Source organism: Canis aureus, chromosome 4, assembly GCF_053574225.1.
Source record: "Canis aureus isolate CA01 chromosome 4, VMU_Caureus_v.1.0, whole genome shotgun sequence".
Classification (NCBI taxonomy): Eukaryota; Metazoa; Chordata; class Mammalia; order Carnivora; family Canidae; genus Canis; species Canis aureus.
In genome coordinates, this window is record NC_135614.1 from 57,484,859 (window position 1) to 57,505,314 (window position 20,456).

A 20,456-nucleotide genomic window follows, 5' to 3' on the forward strand; every position below is an offset into this window, starting at 1 on the left:
AATAGTATATACGATAGCACTTTAGTCATAAATATGTTAGTATGCACCTGCCAAGAATATGGATATTGCCTTATGTCACCACGGTAGTTATCACCACAGTAAACTTAACATTGATACTATATTTTTAAAAAGATTTTATTTATTAGAGAGAGTGAGAGTAGGAGCAGGGGGAGCAACAGAGGGAGAGGGAGAAGCAGACTCACCTCTGAGCAGGGAACCCAATGTGGGGCTTGATCCTGGGATCCTGGGATCATGACCTGAACTGAAAGCAGATGCTTAACTGACTGAGCCCGCAGGCGCGCCTGATACCATATTTTTACTTAATCTGTTGTCCACTTGACCACATTCTGGTTTTGGCAACTGGCCCAACAATATCCTTTGTATTAAAGTTTTTCCTCTAACATTGGAGGTAGGACGTGATCACAGATTGTGTTTAGTTGTCATGTACTTTCAGCCTCTTTTCATCTGGAGTAGTTCCCCACTTTTCCTTATTTTTTATTATGAGAAATACAAATTTCTCTTCCCCTGTGTATAAAAATAGAGTATTCCTCATTTGGGTTTGTCTGATGTTCTCTCACGATTAACGTCAGGTTATGCATTTCCAAGCAAGCTACTTCCTAAGTGATGTATCTTTCCCATGTTGTCACACCCAATGCACAGGACCCAAGGCACATCTTCCCCTCATTGTGCCTTGTTGCCTGATTTCTCACTGTGTGGTTATGATTGACTCCCTCTGTTACTAATAAACTTTCTGTGCAGAGACATAAGACAGATACCCTGATCCTCATCATAATTTCCCTTCTAGATTTAGCATCTGTGATTCTTGCTGCACCAGTGTTTCCAGTGATGGTTGCAAAATGATGATTTGTTTTAATCCTAGCACTCGCCCCACATTTATCAGTTGGCTCTTGGCATTCTACTCTAGTTAAGAGTTTAAGAGTTCTCCCTTCTCTTGTTTATTTATTTATTATCTGTTACTTAATATGATCTCATGGGTTTCTGTTTCTTTCCTTTGGTTTGTAATTCATTACGGTTTTAAATTATTTTGGTATTCAAGTTGTCCTTCAAATGGACTCCTGTGTGACATGCATTTACCATTGTTTGGAGTATTTCCTTATTTTCTGGCATAACAGGATATCTTGGACTCACTTTGTACCTTCCATATGCCAGCCCTGGAATTAGCCATTTCTTCAAGGAGCCATGGTTTCTTTTTAGTATTATAGGCTAACATGTGGGAGCTCATCACTGCTGGGGTGTCTTTGCTTCCAGGCCCTGTGGGCAGAGCTAGGAAATGTACTCAGATACACACACCCCTATATTTGTATATTGTACATACGTTAGAGATCTGAGTTCACCCTGGTAACTCCAATTTCAGTCCATCTCTACATGGTTCTTCCTGCTTTGCCTTTCCTCATGACACATTTGTATCTCTCTTTTAACACAGTGAGAAATCCAATTTTCCAACATTAGCACACGTCCTTATTTCCTCAGTTCTTTATGCATCTGAATTAGTTTCATTTCTTTGCCCATGCTACTATAAAACCAACCCCTGGAAAGGATGTATGATTTATTTGCTTTCCCCCATGTTAATTTTCAAATATATAGAGTATTGTCATGTTTCTGAAAAGTCAAAACTGTATAATTCCCATCTGCTCCATTTTCCCTTCTCCTTTTAGATAATATTTTTAAAAATTTTATTATTTTTTTATTTTTTAAAGATTTTATTTATTTATTCGTAGAGACAGAGAGAGAGAGAGAGAGAGGCAGAGACACAGGCAGAGGGAGAAGCAGGCATCATACAGAGAGCCTGACGTGGGACTTGATCCAGGTCTTTTAGGATCACGCCCTGGGCTGCAGGCGGCGCTAAACCGCTGCGCCACTGGGGCTGCCCTCCTTTTAGATATTAAACTTTCTTGCTTTCTGGCATGTCCTTCTTGTGTTTCTTTTTTTTAGGTAAGTAGATGTATATTAAAGATAAGCAGATATATTCATTATCTTCTTATACAAAAGTTAACATATTCTGTATGTTCTTTAGCACTTTGCTTTTTTCACTTAACCTTATGCATATATATCTTTATACATTTATCATAGGTTTTTTCATTTGTTTTTTTAAATGTGTATATCTTATCTTCCATCCTAAATCTTTTTTTTAAAGACTTATTTATTTGAGAGAGGGGGAAGGAGAATGTGCATAGAGGGGAGGGGCAGAAGGAGAGAGAGAATCTCAGGCAGACTCCCTGCTGAATGTGGAGCCTGACACAGGCCTGATCCCAAGATGTTGAGATCATGACCCAAACCCAAATCAAGTCAGATGCTTAACCAGCTAAGTCCCCCAGGTGCTCCACGTTCCTTCCTAAATCTCAAATTTCTTCAAGGCTGGATCTTTGCTTTATTGATCCTTAAAATCCCAGGCTTACTATTTCTTACTTTGTGGTGTTGAGCAAGTTGTTTAACCTCTCTGCCTCTGTTCTTCTATCTGTGAGATAGGGATGATATAGGGTTCTTGTGAAGAATTAATGTGATAATACACACAAAGCTTTTATGGAGTCCCTGGCTCATAGTACATGCTCACCATTGATGGTCCTATCTATAGAAGCTATTCCTATATAGTATACATTTTGGTATTTGATAAATATACATATGTTATGTAACTTACTTTGCTAGGTACTAGGGAAACTATAATGGAAAAGACATAATTTCTGTACAAGGAGATCATATAATCATTTTAAAAAGGCAAGTAACCCCTTAGATGTTTAGTAGTTCTGGTCATTCTCTGAAAGCAATCTTCACATTGTTTACATTTTGGGTGTTGAGTCATAAGAGATAGAATAGTTAAAGACGAGGGCCTGATTTTCCACAAGGATTTATATGGGAGACTGTGATAGAGGGGAAAAGCAATGAAGCAGGAGTCTGAGAAGACAGTTCTGATTCTTCTGACACATGTGATGTTGGCAAATCTTGTTTCTTTTCTAGGCCTCCCCCACCCCAAGTGATAAAATAAGTGGTTGGAGAAGCTAACCTCTTAAAAGGTGGCTTTTAATTCCTAAGTTTCCGGGTCTCACCAGTGGGAGGTTCCAGACTGAATTGTGGGTGTGAGGTCTGGGTAGCATTGCTGATTTTTGAAAGGTCTGATAAATTACCTTGAATTGGTACAGTAGTTCATAATGACTTCACTTAATGTATTTATTACAAGAGTGGTCATTTTGAGTATGTACTATGCCTGCTAAAATAGCTCCTTCAAGTATACTACATTTATGATACCAATTTTCTTCTTTTGTGTGCTCTTATGTCTCCCTGTTTTTCTTCCTTCTTTTATTTATTTATTTTTTAAAAAGATTTTATTAATTTATTCATGAGAGAGAGAGAGAGGCAGAGGGAGAAGCAGTCTCCATGCAGGGAGCCTGATGTGGGACTCGATCTGGGGTCTCCAAGATCACACCCTGGGCCAAAGCCAGATGCTAAACCGCTGAGCCACCCAGGGATCCCCTTCTTCCTTCTTTTAATCCAAGATAAATCAATCCCTGGTTTTGCTCTCGTTTTATTTCTTGAAAGGAATTGCAGAACATTTTCCATACTTATTTAGAGTATTAGTCATCTCTTAGGATTCTTTCCAGCCTCATCTCTCACTGTCCTTTTCTCTAAAAATCTCACCACTCCAACATCATCTTCTACCATGCTTTTCCCGTATTGGTCTTCCTTCTGTTCCTTGAGTACACCCACCTGATTTCCCTCTGCTTACAACACTCATTTTCTAAATATTTGCATTTTAAACTTTTAAACTTCAGATTTCAGCTCAGGTATCACGTCTCAAGATCCCTCCTGACCATCCAAACCTAGTTTGCCTTCTCATCCAGTCCATACTCTCCATCTCTCCATTTTATTTTCTTCACTTATTTGTTTCTTGCTATGTTTCTGCACTAGAGTAAGAAGAGTAGGACCATGGTTTATATTAGTCGCTACTGTTCCCAGCGCTTAGGACAGTGTGTAGTAAATATTTGTAATGGATGAACTGAATAAATGCATTGCCTGCTCTGGTTTTACTAGTTGCTTCACAGTTTTCTTAGCACACTTCGGGTTTTCTTGTTTCCAATCTTTATACAATTATTATTATTATTTAACTTGAGGAGTTTTTTTTTTTTAAGATATAACTTATTTATTCATTCATGATAGACATAGAAAGGCAGAGACACAGGCAGAGAGAGAAGCAGGCTCCATGCAGGGAGCCCGACATGGGACTCGATCCCGGGTCTCCAGGATCACGCCCTGGGTCTCCAGGATCACGCCCTGGGCCACAGGCAGGTGCTGAACCGCTGAGCCACCCAGGGATCCCCCTAATTTGAGGAGTTAATGCATAGGGGAGTTATAGATCAGAGCCAGATTGTTCTTGAAGGTGTTCATAGATGAACTCTATGGGAGTTCCTGTGTCATAGGAGAAAGAACCTTGAAATGAATTATCTGCGTACATAGATTCTGCTCTAGCTCGTTCATGATGTAGCCTGCATGGGGCTCTCAGTTCTCAGCTGGAATGACTCTCCTAATCTTACGTGGATTCCTATTGCCTGGTTACAGCTCTGAGCACATTCTGTCCATATAGAGGTCCTCAAGTGGATGCCTTCATTTAATGACAATAAACCTTTTCTTAGATGCCAGGACACACTCAGTTGCAAATGACAGAAACTCCAGTCAGACTGGCTTAAGAAAAAAGGGGCACTCATTAGCTCAAGAAACCAGAATATCAAGGGGCAAGACTGACTTCAGGCATGGCTCTCTACCCACCTATCCCCACCCCAGTCCCCACACCAGTCTCTTGACTCTGTGTTCTTTTAGTTTGGCTTTATTCTTAGAGAATCTTTTCCAGATGGTGGTAGGATGACTACTGACAACTTAAGGGTAACTTTTTTCCAGTTGAGTAACTCCCAACAGAAGGAAGGCTTCCCTTCCCCAATAATTTTATCAGTTGTCCTGAGGCTAATGCCCATTGACCTGGGTTGGGGTGACTTTTCCATCCATGAAGTAATCACTGTATGGACAGGGGGATTAATATTCTTGGTAAAAACCTGAATTGTTTGCCAACCCTTGGAACCAAAGGATGGAAGCAACCCCACCCGAACCACAGGAACTGAGAAAAATCTGGAAACTACTACCAAGAGAAAGGAGACATGGATGCTGGCTAGATAAAAACAGTAGGTGTCCTTTGTAGTGTGCTGGATAGTGGGTGTGTAAATCCAAGTAAGACAGTCTGTAACTATCCTATAGCAATGTTTGTATAGGAGATAGACACATTTAATTTTGGTAAGTACTAAGATGAATGGGTACTCAGGGGACTGTGGACATGCAGAAAAGAGTTGTTTGGGTGCCCAGTCTCCGGGAACGTTTTTGAAAGTTACCCGGAAGAAACACTGTCTGGGTGGAGGATTGAAAGAAAACTAAGAGCACCTTTATTTGGAGAAAAGAAGAGGGTGGGGAAGGGCATTTTAACCTAAGGGAATAGCATGAGTGAAGAACAGGCATATTTATAGGTCATTATTATTAGATCTTAAAATGAAAGTGGTCAGAGATGAAGGAGGTCTAGGTCATGGGTACTTCTTCAATCATGAAAGAACATGGTCTAGTTGATGGGGAGCCATTGAAGAGAAGAGGAATGATAAGTCTATGAAATATCCTGATACATATGTCCAGTAAGCAGCTGGAATGTGTTGTTTCCCTGAGAGGTCAGTGCTGGAAATAAGGATTTAGGAGTCAGCAGCAGGTAGGGAATATTTAAAATTATAGAAAAAGAATGGGCAAAGGGAAGAGGGAGTTGGGTTAGGCAAGTAGAGAGCCAGGCTAGAACTCCAGGTGATGCTGGTATTTAAGGGGCTGAAAAATAAGGATCTATACATACAAGAGTCTGAGGAGGAATGCTTATAAGGGGGGAGGCAGAACTGGAAGTTGGTGGTATTATAAAAGTCAAAACAAGAAGCAACTCAAAAGCCCATTATCAGGACAATGGTAAATTATGATATATGTATAAAATGAACTACCACACAGCAAGAAATAAGAATGAGCTGCTAGTGCTTGCAACAGCATGGATGGATCTAACAGACAGTATGTTAGGCATAACAAGTCAGACACAAATTAGAATGGACTTAAGATTTCATTTGTATGCATTTAAGGATGGGTAAAATTAATTTACAGTGAGACAGAAGAGTGATTACCTTTGGGCAAGGGTTTAGGGATGGGCATGAGGGTACCTTCCATTGTGGGGTGATGGAAATGTTCTGTATCTTGATCTGGGTCACAGTTACAAAGGCACATACGCATGTAAACATTTCTTGAATTGTGTGCTGAAAATTTATGCACTTTATGTAAATTTTACCCTAGTTTTCAAAAAGACCAAAGGATTAGAGAATTTCAACAAGGAATGAGTGAACAGTAGTGTTAGGTGTTCTAAGAGAAGTGGTAAGGTAAGTAGATACATGTATGATAAATGTATGTTTGGATGAGAACAGAGCATTGACTTACATGATGCTAGCCATGATGCTAACATGTTCCTGGTAGGTGCACAATGCATACTGTTACCTCTTGGTGAGCTGAATTGAACTGTTGATGGGCAGTAATCTTTTTCTTATTTAGGCAAGGAATACTGCCTACGAATGGATCAGTACATCTCTGGCCAAACCATCAGAAGAGAAGGAAGACGGAGAGAAACAGTTGGAAACAGAAAAAATTGAGCAAATCAGTAAAAATTCAATAGAGGTATCAGAGCAGTTAAACCTTTTTTTCTCTTTTAACGGTGTGGAGATGTGGGTATCACAATCAGGGATGCAGGCACCTTTTCTTTGTTGCACCACTACTCGTCATTTAACCCTTGTAATCCAAGAGTATGGCAGCAACCTTGTTCCAGACTATGGAATGAAAGAAGGAGTGAAGGAAAAGAGACTAAGGGTGTGTTTGTGTGTTATATCATGGGGAAAGTTCCCAGAAGCTGCAACAAGACACTTTTGATCTAAATCTTTTGGCCAAAACATAGTCACCTGGTCACACCTGACTTCAGGGAAGCTACTGTTTTTGTAATTTTGAGTCCAGTTGTTAAAAGACCTCACTGCTGTGGTAGAAGAGGTTTATTGAAGGGCAGCCATTGGTCTCTGCTGCTTTCAAGATACCAAATCCTACAGGATGAGAGAAGCAAAGTGATGTCATTTCCTCTGGGCTAAAAAACCCCCCAAAATAAAAAAACAGTGCTTTGTCTTGTTTTTCCGTTCAGGATATACATGCATTTGCAATCCGGAGCCTAGCAGAGCTGACTGCCTGCTCAATTGAACTGTTTCACAAAACAGCGGCTCTGGTTCTGCATGGCCAGAAGCAGGAAGTGACAGCCATAGAAAGAAGCAGAACTCTTTCCCAGTAAGTATAAAGAGTATCCCTATAAAAGATACAAGTTGCTCAGAGTTTTCTCAGCTTCTTTCCAAAGTTTAAGAAACTTTGCTCTCAAAAAGGTGCTATTCACATTGTACCATCCACAGGTTAGAGGTTTGTTCATTTTGGGTTTTAGTTATTAAGTAGCCAGAGGGGTTCTTTTCACTGAGCCATAACTCTACATTATAAATGTTTTTATTAACTGGTTGTTTTATTAATTAATTTTTATTATTGATAATCTGAAAACTAGGTCTCACGTTATTTTAATAAAAATAAAATTTTACAAAAGTAAAAACAGAATAGTTCTAAAACCTCAATTCTTAATAATGGTTATACCCATTATTAAATGTTGATTATGTCCTAGGCTCTAAGGGACTGCTAAGGGACGTATGTGTATCATTTCTAATTTTTATAACAACTCTAAAGGTAAGTGATTAGTCCAGCTTTAAAAAAATGAGGAAACACACACAAAATAAAAAATAAAATAAAAATGAGGAAACACACACAAAATAAAAAATAAAATAAAATAAAAAAAATGAGGAAACACTCAAAAATGAAATAATCTACCCAGCTTGTGCAGACTGGGATTTAATCCCAGGCCAGGCTAAATCCCTAAGCCCCTTTTCCACCATATTGCTGATTTGGAATAAAAATTTCAGAAATAATATTAAGTAGATAGTCACAAGAGACAAAAAAGGACTGCTTTCTAAATAAATCTAATTAAATAATGAGAATTTTCATTAGAAAAAAAATGTGTAGTAGTGTCTAGTTTGTTAGGATTGGGAAAGGCCCTTGATGTTTTCCAGACCCCTTCTTCACCTACAGCTTCAGTGCTCTGCAGCATCCCACAACAGGGGGTTGGTTTTGTCTTAACATCCTTACCCAGGGCAATATACACGTTTAATGCAATCCCTATCAAAATACCATGGACTTTCTTCAGAGAGTTAGAACAAATTATTTTAAGATTTGTGTGGAATCAGAAAAGACCCCGAATAGCCAGGGGAATTTTAAAAAAGAAAACCATATCTGGGGGCATCACAATGCCAGATTTCAGGTTGTACTACAAAGCTGTGGTCATCAAGACAGTGTGGTACTGGCACAAAAACAGACACATAGATCAGTGGAACAGAATAGAGAATCCAGAAGTGGACCCTGAACTTTATGGGCAACTAATATTCGATAAAGGAGGAAAGACTATCCATTGGAAGAAAGACAGTCTCTTCAATAAATGGTGCTGGGAAAATTGGACATCCACATGCAGAAGAATGAAACTAGACCACTCTCTTTCACCATACACAAAGATAAACTCAAAATGGATGAAAGATCTAAATGTGAGACAAGATTCCATCAAAATCCTAGAGAAGAACACAGGCAACACCCTTTTTGAACTCGGCCATAGTGACTTCTTGCAAGATACATCCACGAAGGCAAAAGAAACAAAAGCAAAAATGAACTATTGGGACTTCATCAAGATAAGAAGCTTTTGCACAGCAAAGGATACAGTCAACAAAACTCAAAGACAACCTACAGAATGGGAGAAGATATTTGCAAATGACGTATCAGATAAAGGGCTAGTTTCCAAGATCTATAAAGAACTTATTAAACTCAACACCAAAGAAACAAACAATCCAATCATGAAATGGGCAAAAGACATGAACAGAAATCTCACAGAGGAAGACATAGACATGGCCAACATGCATATGAGAAAATGCTCTGCATCACTTGCCATCAGGGAAATACAAATCAAAACCACAATGAGATACCACCTCACACCAGTGAGAATGGGGAAAATTAACAAGGCAGGAAACAACAAATGTTGGAGAGGATGCGGAGAAAAGGGAACCCTCTTACACTGTTGGTGGGAATGTGAACTGGTGCAGCCACTCTGGAAAACTGTGTGGAGGTTCCTCAAAGAGTTAAAAATATACCTGCCCTACGACCCAGCAATTGCACTGTTGGGGATTTACCCCAAAGATACAAATGCAATGAAACGCCGGGACACCTGCACCCCGATGTTTATAGCAGCAATGGCCACAATAGCCAAACTGTGGAAGGAGCCTCAGTGTCCAACGAAAGATGAATGGATAAAGAAGATGTGGTTTATGTATACAATGGAATATTACTCAGCCATTAGAAATGACAAATACCCACCATTTGCTTCAACGTGGATGGAACTGGAGGGTATTATGCTGAGTGAAGTAAGTCAGTCGGAGAAGGACAAACATTATATGTTCTCATTCATTTGGGGAATATAAATAATAGTGAAAGGGAATATAAGGGAAGGGAGAAGAAATGTGTGGGAAATATCAGAAAGGGAGACAGAACGTAAAGACTGCTAACTCTGGGAAATGAACTAGGGGTGGTAGAAGGGGAGGAGGGCGGGGGGTGGGAGTGAATGGGTGACGGGCACTGGGGGTTATTCTGTATGTTAGTAAATTGAACACCAATAAAAAATAAATTAAAAAAAAAAAAAAAAAAACCTTTCTTAAGATGAGGGACTCACACTCCCAGAGTAGCCTGTTCTTTGGAAAAGTGGCTACTTCCACTTTTCTACTTATATATCTGGGTTTACATGTATACATATATGTATATGTGTATGTGTACAGTAGGTATATGTGTGTATAAACACACATATGTATAGTCGCCCGGCTAATTATCAAGTAAGTTAAAATCCATGGAAACTGGGCTTTCACTTGTTTACTGATATATCTGCAATGCTTAGGACAGTACCTGGTAAATAGAAGACTTCCAATAAATATTTGTTGAATGAATGAATGCATATTTACTTTAACTACATTCGTGAACAGAATGTAGTATCTTTTAAGTACTACCTTATTTCCTTAAAATGTATTTTAGTTATTTCCTTTGATAGAACTTGAAAATCTAGTACTTCCTAGAGGATTTTGCAGAAAAATGTTTTTCCAAGGACTAAACCTCTTTCTGTAGCTTGAATGCTTGCTCAAATGGGTCCCCAAATTAGGTAACTGATGAAGGCGTGTTTCCCTTTAAAAAAAGCTTTCCTCTTTCACATTTACTCCCAGGAATGATTTGTTTTCTTATAGTTGTTAAATATGCTTATTAAAAAAAAAAAAAAAAAAAAAAACAGAACAAGGAACCCTCCTGACTTTGCTCACTTCTTTCCTAGGATGACAATTGTGTTGTGTAAAGAGTTGTCTTCTCTGTCTAAAGAGTTCACCACTTGCCTAACAACTGCTGGGGTAAGAATTCTTGCCTCTTACTGGGCTAATGTTTGTTCTTTGGGCTTTTTAAAAACAGTTCTATTAAGATTTTCATACCATAAAATTTTCCCATTTCAAGTGTACCATTTAGTAGATTGATTTTAATATATTTACAGAGTTGTGCAACTGTGACCTTAATCTAATTTTAGATGGTTTCCTCATCCTTCAGAAAACCTCATGCCTTCAGCAGCCACTTGCATTCTCTTCCACTCCACTTTCTACTAGCCCTAAGCAACACTAATATGCTTTCCATCTCTAGATTTACCTATTCTGGACATTTCATATGTATGGGGTCATACATCATGTGATATTTTGTGTCTGATTTCTTTCAGTTAGCCTAATGTATTTGAGGTTCATCCACATTGTAGCATGTATCTGTACTTATTTTTATTACCAAATAATCTATTTTATGGATATACACATTTTTTTTAAGGTTTTATTTATTTATTCATGAGAGACACAGAGAGAGAGGCAGAGACATAGAAGAGGGAGAAGCAGGCTCCCTGCAGGGAGCCGAATGTGAGACTCGATCCTGGGACTCCAGGATCATGACCTGAGCTGAAGGCAGATGCTCAACCGCTGAACCACCCAGGCACCGACATATACATTTTATTTTTCTGTTTATTAATTCATAGACATTTGGATTATTTCCATTTTTCAGCTATAATGAATAATGTTGCTACAAACATGCATGTGTGTTTTCATTTCTCTTAGGTGTATAGGTAGGAGTAAAATTGCTGGGTCATATGGGTGTTATGGACCATTGAAGAATTCGCAGACTGTTTTACAAAGTAACTGTATCATTTTACGTTCTTGGTAGCAGTGTATGAAAGTTCCAATTTCTCCACAATCTCTTCAACACTTGCTATTGTTCATTGTTTGAACAGTGTATGAATGGTATTTCATTGCAGCTTTTATTTGCATTTCCCTGATGGCTAATGATGTTGAACTTCTTTTCATGTACTGTTGGCCATATGTATGTCTTCTTTAGAGAAATGTCTTCTAGTTTTTCCTACTTTCAAATAGAGTTATTTTTAAAAATTATTTTATAAATTGGATTATTTCATTACTTTTTTGTCATTTATTAATTGCCTTTTTATTACTATTTATTACTGAGTTTTAGGAATGCCTTATATATTCTGGGTACAAGTTCTTTTATCAGATACATGATACGCATGTCTTTTCTTCCAGGCCATGGGTTGTCTTTTCACTTTCTTGGTAGTGTCTCTGCACAGAAGTTTTTAATATTGACAAAGTCTAGTTTGTCATCATTGTCTTTTATCACCATTCAGTACTAATCGTTGCCTAATCCAAGATCATGAAGATGTACTCCTCTATGTTTTCCTCTGAGAGTTTTGTTGTAGCTCATTTATGTCAATGATCCATTGTGAAGTGGGGTTTCACCTTCCTTCTTTTGCATGTGGATATCCAGTTGTCTTAGCACCATTTGTTGAAAAGCATTTCCCTGTTGAATGGTAAAATCATTTAACCATAGATAAACTGGTTTAAACTCTAATTTCTGTTTGTTGATTTTATGTGTGTGTATCCATATACCAGTGCCATATTGTCTTGATTACTGTAGCTTTGTAATCAAGATGTGTAAATCTTCATCTTGGTTCTTCTTTTACAAGATCTTTTATCTTTTTGGGGCGTTACGCATTTTCGTGTGAGTTTCTGGATCATCTTTTCTGTGTCTAGCAGATTCTTGCAATCTATTTTTGTTTTCTCTTTTTATGAAATCTGCAGTATATTTTCTGCTACTCTTTGATATCTGTACTGGAAATGTAGACTTTGCTAAAATAAAGCCCCCAAAGTTTGGCTGTAGTTTTAGGGAGCAGTGCCTTACTTAGACTGTGGCAATCCTTATACTCTACAGTTGCCAACCAAGAGGAGAGTTGTAATTAAAACAGCTAAAGTAATTTTTTTCCTTTTTAAAGGAATTGTAAAAATTTACTGAAGGTGTGTAAACTGTAGAATATGATCAGAAATCAGTAACCGTGAATTAGGATCAAATCAAGGCATTTTAAATGAGTAAATAAAATCACTTTGTAGTAAAACCAAGTTATAGATACAGAGAACAGATTGGTGGTTGCCAGAGGTGGGGGAGTGAAGGGAGGCCAGAATGGGTAAAGGGGATGTAAAGGTATAAAACTCCAGTTTTAAATAGGTCATGGGGATGTAAAGTACAGCATAGCAACTATAGTTAATAATTATGTAGTGTATATTTGAAAGTTGCTAAGAGTAGAACTTAAAACTTCTCATCACAGGAAAAATATTTTTCTAACTATGGTGACACATGTTAACTAGACTTATTGTGGTGATCATTTTATAATATATGTAGATATCAAATCATGTTGTACACCTGAAACTAGTATGGTATTGTATGTCACTTATACCTCAATCAAAAAAAAAATCACTTTGTAATAAGTATTTAAGTGCCAGTGTGGCAGCAAATTCTAGGCTCTTAAACTTATCAAGAGCATAGCCCAAATTTTTCTTACTTTACGAGTTTAGATTATTCCCATAAGGGATAATCCTGGGATTATCTCTTCATTCCATAATATTGTCTTTAAAAGAGCTTCTGGGATTCCTGAAGTTAATCTTCTGAAACCAAATCTTTCCATGTGTTTCATAAAGATACTTTAACCCAGCAAATCAACTATAAGGTGCTAACACATGGCGGTGTTAACTTTCCATTATTTATTTCCATGTTTTCCACATAGCCCATCTTAAAAACCATTGAATATTTTGAGCACATGTTCTTTATCTGCATGTTCCATTTTAAAATTGTTCTGAAGTTTCTGGTCATGTGTATCATTTCTACCCCCTCTTCCAAAATGAATACTTTTTAAAGTAAACAAAACAAAACAAAACACCTACAACTGGGGATGCCTGGATGGCTCAGTGGTTGAGCATCTGCCTTCAGCTCAGGGTGTGATCCCCGGATCCTGGGATTGAGTCCCACATTGGGCTCCCTAAGGGGAGCCTGCTTTTCCCTCTGCCTATGTCTCGCTCTGTCTCTCATGAATAAATAAATAAAATTTTAAAAAACAAAAACTATAAAGGAATACACTGTCAGTTGGGCAGCATAGGAAAATATAAAAGGAAATTTAAAGCACTTCCAGAGATTATATTTTGCTCTTTCTCAGTCCAGACTTTTTCTATACTTATATTATGTATGGGTGTGTGTGTGTTTATGTTTCAAAGTGGGATCACACTGCGTCTACTGTTGTGTTTTTTTAATTTGCAGTGCTCACTTAACCATGTATTTTTTTTATTCTAGGTCAAAGAAAAGGCAGACATCCTTAATCCCCTAATCACTGCAGTATTTCTGGAGGTTAGTAGTTAATTATAAGTCTCTAACTTTTAGGGTATAATGTTTTATTAATCAGCTCTTCTTCAGTCTTTATTTTTTGTTTTTGTTTTTGTTTTTTCACCAGATTGGTAGTTTAGCCATACTGATGCAGGTATGACCAAAATGGTGTGTAGTTGATGCATATTCCCTTTTCATTATTACAAAGCATAATGATGAAGCTCTTGCATGAACTGCAAAGCAGCAGTAGGCTTTCAGTAGTTAGTACTACCCACTGGCAGCTGATGGACAATCTTTAGTAATGAAACACCTTCTGGAGACCAGGTATAGACTTGAAGGGCTGAAAATGACAAACAGGCAAATACTGCTTCCAAAAGGACTAAAGTTTATATAGGGGAGATTTGTTACAAAACAAGACAAAACATTTTGTTGTGCCATTTCCTTGCCAAGAGATTTGCTTTGTTTTATCAAAGGTACTGTGTTTATAGAATCCTCATCAGTTCATTAGATTTAAGGAGGTGGGTGGTTTAAGTCCATGGAAAAGGGGGATGCAAGATCATATGATCAATTATTTGTCTCCTTGTGTGACACTTTCTGCCTGCCATGTTTTAAAAACTCTGTCTTGTAAATTAATTGTGTAAACTATTTGAACATTTGATGATCTGTTTAAAATGTGTTTATGTAAGTCAGGGGAGATAATTGGTTAGGTTTTAAATATGAATTGAAAAAAATTAACTATTAGACTGTTACTTCTTTAGTTTTAAATTCTTTTAAAATTATCAAGGAAATGCCTTTAATTACTTAGCTGCACAGTTTTCTTGAATATCAGGGTAATTATTCTGATAATTAACACTTAAACAATGTTTTTAAAAGTTAGTGATTTAGTAGATGGCAGAGTGGTATAGGTGAGAAGTTTGCAAACCGGGAGTCTAGTCCTGTCCTGGATCTCCCCTGATTTGCTTTATGACTCTGGACCAGGCATTTACCTTCTTGACAATCTCATTATCATTATGTGCAATATAAGAGATTTAACTAGATGATCTCTGAGGTCTCTTTTGGTTGAAAATTTGGCAGCAAATGTCACATTAAGGTTTAAATAGGATTATATGCTATTGATAAATCCGAAAAAGGTAAACTCACTTATGGGCTTTCCTTATTGCTGTTTGGAGTTGATTGTTCTTGATTACATATTTGAAACATCCTTGTCCTTGAAATTATATGTTTTTATCTTAATGTAATGAACTCTCTATTCTTCTGGAAGATCAGAACTTGTCAGATATATGAAGTCTGGCAAACTCTGAGCATGGTGATTCCATGATGCTTCTCATAATTATGTCTGTTGTGCCAGATAGAAATATATCTATACTGCATCATCTTTGAAAGCGGTTTTCCTTGTACATATTTGTAGTACCTGTCTTGTATTCACTAATTGTATTGGGTTCATGGAAGAAGAGCTATCATAATGGACTGAAGATCCTATTGGTGTAAGATTCATAGCCTTCCAGAGTCCTTTGAGTAAGTGACTAGAATGTTGTGACAGACTCTAGCATTTAGTAAAGGATTAAATAAGCTTCAAATGCCGAATTTGAGCAGAATGTGAAAGAATAGCTACCATTTCTGATGGACAAGTTGGACAAAAAATGCTGACATTTGTTTTTGGTACTGTCATCTCTTAAGAGCTATTTCATTCTTGCCTCTGTAACTTTTACTAACATGGTTAGTTTGTGCTTTTGTTTGCCAGCCCAGAGATTCAGTTAGATTGTACAAATTAATCTGTTTTTGTTGTTGTTGTTGTTGTTGTTGTTGTCTTTTAATATATTTTCCCTTTTAAGTAACTGTGATATTTTCTTTTTCTCAATCTCAACAGGCATCAAACAGTGCTTCCTATATTCAGGATGCCTTTCAGCTGCTCTTACCTGTGCTGGAGATCTCTCTCATTGAGAACAAAACTGAATTACCAGAGGCATGAGCTATATACAGACCCAGGGTCTTTGTCAGAACATTGAAGAACAGAGAGGATTCAACCCAGAACTTGTGGTGGCCAAGAAATGCCACTCTCTTTTGGGTACCCCTGCAGAAGGGAAGGAGAAAGGATTCTTTTAGTGTATAAAATTTGGGCAGGAGAGCAGGTTTAAAGGAGTTTTGTTGCCTTCACTGCTTGGGTGAAATATTCAGGTCTTCACACTGCCCTTCTAAGTTGTTAGAATTGTTAAATTATTTGAGAAGAAATTTTTATGGAAAGTTCAAGAATAATAGCTCTAGATAAAGGTTAATGGGAGACTCAGGCAAAAATATTGCTCTTTATTGGACATGATGCGAAACACTAACAGTCTTGTTATGGTTCTGTATGATTTTGCAGCCCGCTGATATAATTGGTTGTGAAGCAAGAGAGAAACAATTTAGTATTCTAGAAGTCCTGTGCTTGATCTGTCGATGCCATGACCTTTCTCCTTTCTATAATAAAATCTGTGGCTTTAAGAAAACAGTAAAACTGTAATGATTACCTAGATTCTTAGGACTTGGTTAGAAAGTTTCATGTGCTCTTTAATTCTCCATAGGTCTTTGGCATGGAGGAGAAACTTCTGAAATGTACTTGAAGCCACATGAATTAACTACAGCAAAGTGCCCTTTGGCTTTAAATTGTTCTCCTACCCTAAGGTGACAAGCTTCAAGTTGTAATTGACCCCAGTCAGGGGGGTTCCAGACCAATAAGTGCAACTTACAGAAACAATTTCATGTTTGCAGGTATTCCAAGTCTCTCCAGGATGTTTTTCATGCATACCTTATGTGCAGGATAAATTCTGTAATAGCCAGCTCCAAAGGAGTATTGAAGCTCTTTCAGTAATGGAGTTTTTGTTATTTAAATGCTGTTGAAGGGGACTATAAGAGTCCCATAGAAATCATTTATAACAGGATTTAACCTGTAAGATACAATATGTTTTTCCTTATTTTTGTTTTTTGTTTGTTTTAATGTATTCCTTAGCATGTTTATAAATACAACTTTTATCCTTTAGATCTTAAGCCTTCTTTTGCTCTCTTCAACAATGTAAGAGGCTAATAAGGTGTTATCTTCCTAAAAGTTATTTGGTATCCACTCTTTTAAAAAAAAATTCTCCAACTTTGTTGTTGGAGGTAACTTTTGTGAGCTCTACCACTCATCTTCTAAAACGTTTAAATAAAAATTAATAATTGTGTCACTTGATCCTTTCACTTACTTTTCCAAACATGAGCCCCGATATCTTTTTCAGACCAAAGAAATAGCAGAACAAAGATGTAACATTGACTGATCTCAGCACTATTTCCATACCCTTATTTGGGGCATGGGTAGTTTATAAATAGATTTGGGCTAAAAAGGTACACCAGTAGCACTAAAATGTTACTCTGCTTATATTCTGTTTTAATATGATCAGAAAACTTTGTGAACATTAATCTTTTTAGGTAAATTTCACCCTTCCTAATGTAATTCTGAAATTTCAGAGAAAAAACAGTTGCCTATGGTAATGAAAGCTGGTGTCCCCAGTCCTGGTTTGCTGTCTCAAGTGCAGTTGCTGTGTGTGAACCTGGATCCCCTGAACAAGGTTTAGGAACTGCTCACACTGCTGTCTGTCTGTTCAGATGCCTGTACAATGGCGGTTTGCAGTTTTTACTTTTCAATCTAGAAACATAGCTACGGTTTTTCTTTCAAGAAGAGGGATTTAGATATGGGGAACAGAACAGTGACTCTTTTTAGGTACCTCCCCAGACTGGTTTTAGATTAGACCTTAAAAAAGGCAAATGTGACTCACTGCCACTTTTTTTCTTATCGTCCTTGTCAAGCCTCCCCTATCTACCCAGATGTTTTTCAGTGTATTTTGGAGACCATTCGTGAAGCAACAATGAAAACACCAGTTAATTCTGAGTGACAATTGCTTACCTTTCACCTAAAATACGGTGAAAAAGAATGCAAGTTCCGGGCAGCCCGGGTGGCTCAGTGGTTTAGCGCCACCTTTGGCCCGGGATGTGATCCTGGGGACCCGGGATCAAGTCCCACATTGGGCTCCCTGCATGGAGCCTGCTTCTCCCTCTGCCTGTGTCTCTGCCTCTCTCTCTGTGTCTCTCATGAATAAATAAAATCTTAAAAAAAAAAAAAAAATGAAAGTTCCTTGATGGAGAGAGAAAAGTAAGCATAAAAATTTGTTGGCAGGTGAAAAGGTAAATTCAGGGGATGCTTTGGAACCTACTGAATTATGGTGTTGATTTTTGAATGGTGCTTGCTTCATTCCATTTGGGGTGGCTACAGGATGTAGTTTCTTGATGATACCTAGTCTTTTGGTGCTGTTCTTTTAAATTTTCTCGTGTCTGAGATTTACAGCTACATCCTAAAGTATACTACATTCCTCCTTCCCAATTCACTTAACACCTTATTGGTAAAATGTTCAGTTGTAATTGGGGTAAGATGCTTCTCTTCCTACTATTGGGATCTTTAAAGGCTGTGATTAAAAGAAACTTCATTAATTTGGTCTAAAAGAAATAGAAACATGTACAAAGTAATTCTTGTTTTTTCTTTATATAATGCATGCAGATGTGTTGAGGACAAGCTTTACCTTACTTGCTTTTGATAGGTTTTCTTTAAAGGCATAGATACCGGGCAGCCCGGGTGGCTCAGCGGTTTAGTGCCTGCCTTCGGCCCAGGGCGTGATCCTGGAGACCCCGGATCGAGTCCCACATTGGGCTCCCTACATGAAGCCTTTCTCCCTCTGCCTGTGTCTCTGCCTCTCTCTCTCTCTCTCCCTGTGTGTCTCATGAATAAATAAATAAAATAAAAAATAAAGGCATAGGTACCAACATTGACAGGCTTGTGAAGAGTAAATCTGTAATCCACGTGGCTGGCCTTCATAGGAATCTGAAATCAGTGTGATGCACAAATGTGGATTTTCTAGGCCTACAATCAGAAAACAAGACGTTGTCAGTCCTACCCTGAATGAAGACCCTCTCTTTCATACTTATTTTTATCTAAAGACCTATTTGAAGGAGAGATGTTTTATAAGTAGTTGCTGTTGATGTCATCATTTGAGAAATAGATTATCTTTATTTCTAGATGTATTCTGAGTTTTAAAGGTGGGAATATTTTTCACACTGGGAAAACCCAGATTAAAACTGTACCCGCAGGGGCCCCTCAACAAGCATGGTATTTCAGAAATGTCAAAGATTGAAATCTCTTCTGTCTCACCAATAAAGGTGATGTTCATTTTCATAAAAGACTTAAAATGAAGCATTTGGGAAATGAGGAAGTTCTAAAAATAACAAGCCTTAATTAATGTGTCATCAAGGTCTCTGGCTAATATATGAGGAGAATTTTGAGAACTTGCCCAGTAATATCACTTCTCAGCTGTACCCTGATACTCCCACAAGCTGCATGCACTCATTTCTCTGTTTAACTTGCAGCCTCTGTTACTTGTGATTACATCATCTGGCCAAACCCCAAAGTCCCTTCGTTTCTAACTATTGCTTCCCCAATCAACTCTTTAGGAATTTTTTTTTTTTAACAATTGAAATATTCTCTGAACTCATTTGTCCTGCAAGCTTACGCTGGTGCCACTGTCTGAGCAATCTCTGCCTGTTAGCTGCAGAGCTCTCCAAGGGGCAGATGCCCTGTTGTATTGAATTGTGGTTGAGTTGGATGGACATGTCTCAAATCTAATTGTGATTGTTGGGCCAGTTCAGCTTTGCACATGTGTGCCAGATGTATCCATCAAAACTCTCAACTGTACTTCTGGTGGCTTGTGTCTTAAGAGGCCAATTTCTGCCATTTATATTAAAACTACAGCATGATCTCCTGTTCATCCACTACCAGTGGATGTTAAAAAGAGGAAACTCACGAGTATGGAGCAACTTGAGTATCAGGCACCACCGAATACACTTTTCTTTGTAATCCTCACGACTGCTGTATGGGGGCAGGGCAATGATGCCCATGTGTATGGGGCCTGCAGGATGGTGTAAAAGTTGGGAGTGAGCACAGACTCAAAATGGACCTCAGCACCCTTATGTTCCAGCCTTGTGATCAAGAGCAGGTGACTTAGCCCCTTAGATTGCAGTTTTGTTATCTGGGAAATCCATCTCGAATAGCACTTGTATTATAAAGTCCCTGATAGGACTAAATAAAACGATCTGTATGAAGTACTTAGAAGAGCACCTGCCACACAGCAATATGTGCATAATGCTTACTAGCCAGACACCTGTTCTGAGCATTTTACGTGGACCAATTTAGTCCTCAAAACAACTCCATGATATAGTCACTATTAGCATGCCCATTTACAGAAGAGAAAACTGAGGCATAGAGGTTAAATAACTTGCCTGAGATCACACAGTCACCAAGTGGTAGAGTCAGGATGCAAACCCAGGCAGCTGAGCACCTAAGTTCTCTTTTCAACTATGACCTCACACTGCCACCATAACCTGTCAGAAACCTTTAACAACTATTAGCTACTTTATTATGATGGTTATGAAAAACAAAGGTTTCAGTGACT

General features: G+C 38.0%; 1 protein-coding gene and 1 long non-coding RNA gene across 4 annotated transcripts in view; one reads left to right on the plus strand and one right to left on the minus strand.

Moving 5' to 3' along the window:
• FAM114A2 (family with sequence similarity 114 member A2) overlaps nt 1–17,147 on the plus strand; it is a 33,507-nt gene extending 16,360 nt beyond the window's left edge. For all 3 annotated transcript variants that reach the window (XM_077895788.1, XM_077895785.1, XM_077895786.1), the window contains exons 10-14: nt 6,616–6,738; nt 7,247–7,386; nt 10,544–10,616; nt 13,921–13,974; nt 15,818–17,147. In XM_077895788.1, coding sequence (XP_077751914.1) covers nt 6,616–6,738; nt 7,247–7,386; nt 10,544–10,616; nt 13,921–13,974; nt 15,818–15,919 — 492 coding nt within the window. In that variant the 3' untranslated portion in view covers nt 15,920–17,147. The remainder of the gene's footprint in view (nt 1–6,615; nt 6,739–7,246; nt 7,387–10,543; nt 10,617–13,920; nt 13,975–15,817) is intronic.
• A 1,323-nt stretch (nt 17,148–18,470) lies between these two features.
• LOC144312772 (uncharacterized) lies at nt 18,471–20,343 on the minus strand. The gene is made up of 3 exons (XR_013378350.1): nt 20,284–20,343; nt 19,809–19,913; nt 18,471–18,871 (listed from the first exon to the last, which is right to left on the minus strand). It is a non-coding gene; the product is annotated as an uncharacterized LOC144312772 (long non-coding RNA).
• Between the last annotated feature and the right edge of the window lie 113 nt (nt 20,344–20,456).